The sequence below is a fragment of the Meles meles genome, chromosome 11 (assembly GCF_922984935.1).
Source record: "Meles meles chromosome 11, mMelMel3.1 paternal haplotype, whole genome shotgun sequence".
Classification (NCBI taxonomy): domain Eukaryota; kingdom Metazoa; phylum Chordata; class Mammalia; order Carnivora; family Mustelidae; genus Meles; species Meles meles.
Window position 1 is genome coordinate 98,016,502 of NC_060076.1, and position 8,904 is coordinate 98,025,405.

Sequence of the window (8,904 nt, forward strand, 5' to 3'; positions counted from 1 at the left end):
CCGCACCGGGCCCCCACGTCGCCCCCGCGCGGCCCTCCTTGCCCGCTCTGACCCAGCCAGACGCTGGAGCAGGCCGAGGGGCCTGGGGCCATCGTCTCGTAGCCTGCACCGTGCTCAGGCCAAGCAGGACCAAATGCGCTCCCTGAGGTTCCGGCCTTCGGCAAGCTGCCTGCTGTACACGCTGCCGGACGCTCCTCTTCTCACCCACCTCGAGTCCCGTACTCTGGATACAAACCTCCTGCTACGCCCTACAGGCTGTGAACGGGCTCCCTACACTCGCGGGCTGGATTTTAGGGTGGCCGTCAGGCCCTTGGCGCCAGGACGCAGGAAACAGTGTCCGGAAGTGCGGGTGCTGGGAAAACGGGACCCAAGGGCCCCAGGGCCCACCTCCGCCTTGGCTTCCCGGCCTTAGCAGCCTCGGGCTGATGCGGCCTGTCCAACAGGGGCCGCAAATGAAGGACCAGCCCCATCAGTGGGCCTTCCCGGGGTCCCCACACACCTCTGCACCAGGACGCGCTGGGTCCTTCCCCACAGGATGCCCACGGCCCCTGCACCTGCCGGAACGCAGCGGCCCAGCCCCAGCGGGGCCCCAGGTCTGGCCGGAGGCCACTCTGATGGTGAAGCAAAGTGAACGGACGCACCTCGCCCGCATCCCGCCACCAACAAAGCCAAGAGTCCAAGGTCAGTCTGCACCGAGCTGGGAAAACAGGGCCGGGCCTGGAAGCGAAACCACTTTAACAGAACGTGTCACCTTGGAGGCCGCAGGGAAAGCACAGCGGGGGTCCCAGTGCACATCCCAAGTCTTCGGTAATTAAGACGCTAAGGAGAAACACGTTAGAAGTCCCGGCGGTCCAGACACGGATGACGACTGGGCCATTTTCAGTCTCGTCGAAGAAACTGGTCCAGCCCACGGGGTCCCGCCCCCCCAGTCCTGTGCGAGGCCTGACCCATTTCCGGTAAATACACCGTTTGGGTCTCTTCTCAGAGACACCGGCCCAGCCGCGCGCACGCGTCCCCGTCCTGTCCTTTACATTTACAGAAAAGGTGCAGCATTGATGCGGGGCCGTCCCCCAGACCAGACCCACTAAATCCCCACGTTCCGCCCGTGCGTCCGTCCTCCCGTCTGCACACACATGCGGCGCTCTCGCTCTGAAGCCGCGGGGCCAACAGCGGACACTGCGCCCTGAGCCCTGACACACAGCATGACCTTCCCCAGAGCCGGACGCTCTCCTCCATGACCTCCCCCCACTCTCACACTCGGGAACCTTCCCCTGACCACACTGCTGAAGAATCTACCCCACATTCCCGTTTCACAACCATTCCACCGACGCCCACGCCGGCGCGTTTCCGCGGTAGCCCGGACCCGTGTGAGGTCACCCTCTGCGTGGGGTCCCCCCTCCTGCGGTCTCCTTCAGGCTGGACCCGTTCCCTGGCCGTCTCGGCTTCGCGACCTTGACGTTTCCTACTAAAGCCAACTGTTTCATCAAGGGCCCCTCCCCGCTCTGGGCTTGCTGGCTGGCGTCCCGTTTTGTATTCCCAGTTGGAACGCCACCCAAGGGACACACACCTTCTCAGGAGAACGACGTCCACCTGCCCACCAGGCGGCGTGAGCCCCGACCAGCCCGTTGGCGTGATGTCCTATGCCTCTAGTCTTGTCCCTAACTGTCCCCTTGCACAGGAGGGCTCTACGGGGAGACACCCCTCTATGCGCAGCCTCCTCCCATTGGACCGGGCATTCTCTGAGGGCACTTGCCAGGTCAGTTTCCATGACCACCACTGTTGGCCGTGATCTCTCCCCCCTGCCGCACGTTTACTGGCTGGCGTTTCACTGCGGGGAGGCGGCTCTCCTCCCCTCCCCTTCTGTTCGTTGGTGGAATGTAGTGGGTTAAATGGCATCTCCCGAGTTCATATCCACCTGGAAGCAGTCTTTGCAGACGTAACAAGGGAAGGACCCCGAGAAGAAATCGTCCCGGATTTAGAGTGGGCCTAAGCCCCGTGCTGGGTGTCCTGACACGAAGAGGGAGAGACCCACCCGCGCACAGGGTGCACGAGACAGCAAGCTGATGCCACACGACACGGGACTCCAGGAGCCTGAAGACACAAGAGGCTTCTCCGGAGACGCCTGTGGGGTACGGACTGCCGACACCCTGACTTTCCGCGCGGCTCCTGTACGTTCTGTGATTTAAGTCACCGGGTCTGTGGGGCTCTGGCCGGCAGCCCAGGGAGACGAACAAGGGCATTGGTTCCTCACGGGCTCGTGACGGTGTGAGCCACGGCTGCTCTGGTGCTCCAGGCAGATCCCCGGCCATCCGTGGCTGGGTGCTGAACGTGCCCCCCGGTCTGACCCCCAGAGCTCCGGCAAGTTGGTGACCTGCATGTCCGCTAAGTTCCTGCTACTCCTCATCACTTCCCTTCTGGCCCGAGCAGACGCCCTGGGCTCATCTAGGACTCCTCCCCGCGCCGTCCCCATGGTCAGTCCTTGCTCCAGATTCCTCCCAGCCCTGAGCGTGCCCAGGACCCAGCAACCAAGATCTGGGCAGTGAGATGCTCACGGCTAGTGAGGGGCCAGGCCGTAACTGTTACCTATAGGAAAACAGGTATTTTACAAGTTACGACGTCAAAATCTGAATATCCGTGGGCGTGCGTGCACGTGGGGTGCCCGCGAGTACAGGAACCATGAGTTACACCAACGTCTCCAATTCCACTCCAAGCCCTGCTTCCTTGCATCCCGGATTCGTGTCTCAGACCTTTTGTCGCAGGAAGCCTGCCTACAACACTAGCCTTGCAGGGCATCTCGCCCGACCCCACCCACGGCCACGCCAAACAGCGTCAGAAGCATTAGGCCTCGGGGCGCCTGGGTGGCTCAGTGGGTTAAGCCTCCGCTTCGGCTCAGGTCATGATCTCAGGGTCCTGAGATCGAGCCCCGCATCGGGCTCCCTGCTCAGCAGGGTCCTGCTTCCTCCTCTCTCTCTGCCTGCCTCTCTGCCTACTTGTGATCTCTGTCTGTCAAATAAATAAAATCTTTAAAAAATTTTTTTTAATTAAAAATATAATAATAATAAAAAGAAGAAGTATTACGCCTCGTCACAACAAAAAACAAACCTAGGAATGCAAGATTTGTTTACGCATTTTGTCTTTTTTTTTTTTTAAATCTAATTATCCATGAGACAGAGAGAGCCTCCCCTCTCCCCGGCGCTGCCAAGAGTGCCAGGGGCAGAGTGAGCAGGACAGAGTCCAAACAGCCCTGACGCGGAGCTGGGAGCCTGCCACAGAGCTTGATGTCACCGCCCGGAGATCAGGACCCAGGCCCAAACCCAGAGTCGGACGCTCCACAGACCGAGCCACCCAGGGGCCCCAGGTTGTGTCTGTTTTTAGAAGACAGCTCGGGTCATGACCTCGGGGTCCTGGGATGGAGCCCCACATCTGGATCCCTGCTCAGCGGGGAGTCGGCTGCTCCCTCTGCCCTTCCCGCCTGCTTGTGCTCCCTCTTCCTGTCAAATAAATAAACAAAACCTTAAAATATTAAGTAAAATAAAAATAAAATAAATAAAAGATCTGAGATAATCCACACTACTTTTGATTTCTCCTTTCCTCATCTGTGTTTTGAGAACAAGCAGATGGGACTCCTGGGTGGCTCAGTCCGTTAGGTGGGGATAGTGGTTTCCCCGGGGACCCTGCTTATGCACCCCCAGGTGAGGGGGGTGGTGCTAACAAGTCAGCGGGAAGGTGTCCTGGGCCTTGCCCTCCTCCCACACGTGCTGCGCGCCCGGGGGCAGGGCCCTCTGGTTCCCCAGGTTGGTTCGCGTCCATCCACCTGGGTTCTGCCTTCCCAACTCCCACAAGCAACAAAGAAAGCTCTAGGCAGAGCATCTACCTGCTCTCCTCAGGCCCTCCTCAGGGACGGATGGGGAGAGCAGCCGCTGAGGGCTGGGGTGTGGCAGCGAGCTCGGGAATGTCCTGTGTGTGCCTGGACCCCCAGTGAATCTTGCATTTCAGTTTGATTAATTTTAACCTGAAGAGCTATCGTGGCGCCTGTCCTCCAGGGCTCAGGTCTGCAAAGATTTCTTTCACTTCCGTGCATGCTGTGTTAACTAGCAGCCCCCCCAGGGCGGGGGCAAGGGGTTGGGGAAATCCCTGGGCTGGGAGCGTGGGGGATGGGGCGAACCCTCCCCCACCCTCCGGACCTGAAGAAGTGCCACATTCTCCCAGATAACATCTTCCAAGTGACAGCCTCCTGGAGCTCCTTCCAGCGACAATTAAAGACACACACACACCACTTCCCCCGGAACTCGAGACTTTCTAGAGGACAAGCCACTTAGTCTAATTAGGCCAAATTTTTCTGTAATTACTTCCTTCCCTTGGGTTTCTGATGTTTTTGGGGGTGGGGGTTCTTTCTGAGACAGATCTTTAAAAACAACAACAACACAACAGAAACCCCCCAAATGGTGCAAACCACAGGGACACAATCCCTCATTTTTGAAAAGCTTTCAGAAAACCGCCAGCACTGTCCAGACATTCCTTGGCCACGCTGTGTCCACGAGTTCAACCAGATCACACACCCACACATGTTCTCCGGCGACGGCACATGCGAGCGGAGCCGTCCTGCCCTTCCTTCCAGCTCCTCGACAAAAAGGACCTACCGGACAGAGGCGGGTACCGAGCCCTGCCGGCTGCCGGCATCATCATGGGCCGGAGCTCCTCTTGTGGCTTCACAACTCAGGAAGCCCTCACTGCTCGCCGGACCCCAGCACCTCAGTGCCGCACTGATCTTTTAACCCCCCGTCCTCCCACGAAGCTGCTGATGCTCACGCCAGGTCCAGCCCTCGCCAGCCCCAGCCCTCGCCCCAAGGCTTCCTCTCTCTGCAAAGCCAAGCCCCCTCTGCTCTGAAAGCGTTCCTGCACGGTGTTCCTGGAAGTCGCCTGGCAGTCACCACAGGGTCCCCAAAGAAGGATCTTTATGACAACCTTCTCCAGCAGGATGGGGTCAGAGCCCTCCAGGAGCCCCCGTGCCCCCCGCCGTGGGCCAGCAGGGCCAACTCAGTGCCTCCCCACCCCGCCCTGCTCTACTTGGTGGCCCCAGGATGCTGCAGCTGGGACGGGTCAGTGCACAGGGAATGGACAAACAAACACCAAAAGGCCTGTGGTACCAACGACCGTTTTAGAAGAGGGTCACAAACCTTGGGTGGGGGATGACACTAAGCAGCCACTGTCTCTCCCTTGACTGCGACTTGGAATTACATAATTCGAGCTCTCCCAGGGAAGCTTCACAGAGCACACAAACTCCCTGCGCTTCACCAGGCTGGCCGGGTTCTGCAGACCAGCAAGGCCAAACCCTTCACACCCAGGCCGCATTACAATGGTAATAAGTTTCCACATCCTGGCCTCCCCCATGGGGAATGCATTGTAAAGGAGAGCCCCTTCTGGGTGGAAACCTGCCTTCAGAAATCCCCTTGAGAGGATTCCTCCTCCCTCAGTCAGGTGAGCTGCTCTCCCAGGACATCTCCAGCCCACTGGTCTGGGGGAAAGATTCCAGAGGAAAGAGCCGTGTTAAACCCAGGCTTTGCCAGGCTTAAATGTCTGAGGTTAAACCAAGGCTGACTGACTATTCATGGCAAACAAATACTTCACCGTGAAGGACACAGAAACACCAAACAAGGCCGTACTTGGTCCCAACAATAGGAAACAGGTTTCACAATAAAAACAGAAACGTCGTTCCCATTGCCTCGCGTCCATCCGCAGATCCTGTCCCCAAAACGACCCCAGGAAGCGTGTTCTGAAACTCATGTTGATTTTTGGCACATGAACCATTAAGCAAAATTCTGGTCGTGTTTCCAACTGTGACTTGCTTTGGTAAGTCAAAGTTCGGCCTCACTGCCTAGAGCCCCGCGCACCCACGCGGCTTTTGCGGACACTCGCTGCAGGTGTCCGCGGGGGCTGCCGCGTCCGGGTCTCGGGGTGGCCTTCAGCACTGAGCACACGCCACAGTGCTCTCGCTGTTAAACACTAAACCATTTCCAACGTGTGCCGCTCTGCTCCGCACGCAGCTGTAATAAGAAAAACATGTAGTCTTACTATGCACAGGAAAACTTGTCTTCTTCCAAAGTCTTCTTACTCAAGGTGTTTTCGTTTGCTTGCTTCCAAGAGGCCTGCGAGCATTATTTAATATGACCATCAGCGCAAGCATCTGGGCCAGAAGTCAAGGCTGCAGCATGGTCCAATGGGGAAAGGGAGAGCCCCAAAAACACCAGTCCCAGCCTGTCCCACGTAGGCAAGGCACACAGCCCGTCAGGAGTCTGTGTCCTTAGGGAAGAGCCATCAATTAAAGTGGAGAATAAGGACTTACAAATCAAATCCTTCTACAACTACCTTTCCGAGTTTTTACAGAGTAACCTTTTTCGGGTCTAAAATAAGCTCAGGTTACAAGGATTTCTCACCACAGCAGAAAAGATGCCAAGCACCCAAATCTGTCCTCGTAAAGTTGTATTGGGATTTTGAATATGAACAAACGTGAACTCTCCGCTAACCCAGCATTCCAGAAGGAAGAGGCCGGTGAACACGCTTCCCACTCCCGCCCCGTCAGACATGAGTGTCTCGCTGGGAAAACAAAGTTACCTGCGCTGGGGGCTCAGGAGTTAAGGAGGATGACCCAGGCTTGCTTTGTCCGCCAGAGATTTCTGAAGTTCCACGGAAAAGACGGCAATGTGCGAACTGCCGCGCCAGACTCGGGGGCAGCCTTCCCCTGCTTGCGCCAACAGGGATCTGAGCAAGGGGGGGGGGGGTCGCCTCTGTCGCAGCGCCCCCCCCCCCCCAGCCCCGCGGGCCGCACAGCTCCCACCCTGCGCGCGCGCCACGGAAGGCGTCGCAGCCGCAGGTCCGCCGGGCACAGGGGCGCAGGGCCATCCAGTCCCGCGCGGCCACCGCGACCCCGCGCCCACCTGAGCCCTGCCGCCCCCTCCCTCAGCGAACAGATCCCCCGCCTAAAAGGGAGAGGGATTCCGGCGGGGAGGGGGATGCAGAGCCCCGCAGGGATGCGGCGAGACTCCCCAGGCTGACTTCGGATAGGCTAGCTGGCACCGCACCCAGGACCCGGGCGCCTTAAGCTTTCAGGGCCAGCGACACACGGGCGCGCCCCTTTCCCAAATCAAGTAGCCCGCACTGTCTGACGTAATGGGCATCGGCTTAAACCAGACGACTCCCCAAATGGGCTGCCCAGCATTCCTGACTGTGTAGAGGGTCCCGGGAGCGCGCCTCTGGCAGCCAGACGCGGGAAGAATGAGCCCCTCCCGCGACGGCCCTGCCTGCAGGAATACCGGGGGGCACGATGCGGGAGGCGGGCGACCCTGAATCCCCCGTACGTGTAACATTCCTGGCCCAGGAGACCAGCCTCCTCAGCCTCTCCGCGCCCGGCCCTTCGGCAGCGCCTCCCCCCAGCCCGGCAGGGTGCCCGGAATGCGGCCCCGCGCGCGGCCGGAGGTGCTCAGGGGTCCGGACGGCGTGGGCGCGCGCCGCCTCCTCCCGCTTCCCAGGCGGGTCCCCCTGGCTCCCTCCGCGCCGCTCGGCGGTTCCCGCAAGCCCCGCGCCCACGCAGACAAGCCCGCGCGGAGCCCCCGGGGGCGACGTGTGCCCCTCCAGGAAGTGCCCCCAGGAACCCGGGCCCGACCCTCCGGCGGCCTGCCTGGTCCCAGGTCCTGGGGGGCCGCCCCAGCCGCCGAAAGGCCGCCCCGCGACCCTCCGACCCCAGGCAGGAAGCGCCACTGGACCACCTCCCGGGAGAGGAGGAGGGGGTGGACGGCCAACAAAAGGGAAGCCAAAGTCCCTTTCGATCCGGCGGGGGGCGGGGGGGAGCCGTCCCCGGGCCGCGCCCGACTGCGGCGCCGCGCGCCCTGGGTGGGGGGTTCCGGCTCGGAGCGGGGCGCGGGGCCGCGGGCCCTGTGGGAACCTGGGGGGGCAAGGACCACTCGAGGTCCTGAGAACTCAAACCACATCGGCGGGCCCGGCCGCCTCCACACGCACGACCCTCGCCGACCCCCGGCCGGGGCTTCCCTGGCGCCGGCCGGGCGGCCTCTGGAAACGCTGCGCGGGCCCCAGAGCGCGCCTCGGTGGAAGCGGCGCGGGGCGGCGGGCGCGGGATCGTGGCGGCCCGGCGGGGAGGGGCCCTGCGCGGCGCCCCCCATCCCGAGAGCGGCCGGGGGCACAGCCGCGGGGGCGCAGACCGAGCGCGCGAGCCCCCGCCCCCGCCCCGAGGCGACGGGTCCTACCTGAGGTCCCGGGCGCGCAGAGCAGGAGCGCGGCGGCCACCCAGACGGCCGGGGCGCACAGCCGCGGCAGCGCCGGGCCCGGGGCCATGCCTCGGGCCGTGGGGGCCGGGGTGCGGGGCCGGCGGGGCGCGGGGGGCCGGCGGGGCGCGGGGGGGCCGGGCGCTAACACCGCGGGGGCCGCGCGCGCTGCCCTTCCTCCCGGGCTCCGCGCGAGTGGGCGCCTCTCGGAGAACCGCTGGTCTTCGTCCCGGCCCGGCTCGGCGGCGGCGCGCGCTGCTGCGAGGCTCCGGGGCGCGGGCTGCGCGTCCGCCGGCCGCCGGGAGGAGCGCGGGGGGCGGACCGCGGGCGCGCAGGAGGCAGGGTCCGGGGCCCGCCCGCCCCGCGGGCACAGCAAGGCCGGCGCCGGCGCCCCCTGCCGGACACACGCGCCTGCGGCGGGCGGGGCGCGCGGGAAGCCGGGCGCTGAGACCTGGGGCCGCCGCTGCGCCCCGGGACTGGCCTCCGGCGCGCGCCCTCCGGACGCCTGGACGCCGAGGGTCGCCTTGGGGCGGGGCGGGGGGGGCCCGGCCGGGCCTTGCCGGGGCTGCCCGCGCCGCAGGGGCGCCCGGGGCCGTGGGTATCCAGTTCGGGGTGGGGGGGGGCTGTC

At 62.8% G+C, this 8,904-nt stretch overlaps 1 protein-coding gene across 4 annotated transcripts in view; it reads right to left on the minus strand.

Annotated features, from left to right (window-relative positions):
• ROR2 (receptor tyrosine kinase like orphan receptor 2) overlaps positions 1–8,583 on the minus strand; it is a 151,599-nt gene extending 143,016 nt beyond the window's left edge. For all 4 annotated transcript variants that reach the window (XR_006820884.1, XM_046023921.1, XM_046023920.1 and 1 more), the window contains exon 1: positions 8,259–8,583. Coding sequence is in view for 3 of the 4 variants with exons in the window: in XM_046023921.1 (XP_045879877.1) it covers positions 8,259–8,346 (88 nt within the window). In the remaining variant the exon portion in view is untranslated. The remainder of the gene's footprint in view (positions 1–8,258) is intronic.
• Between the last annotated feature and the right edge of the window lie 321 nt (positions 8,584–8,904).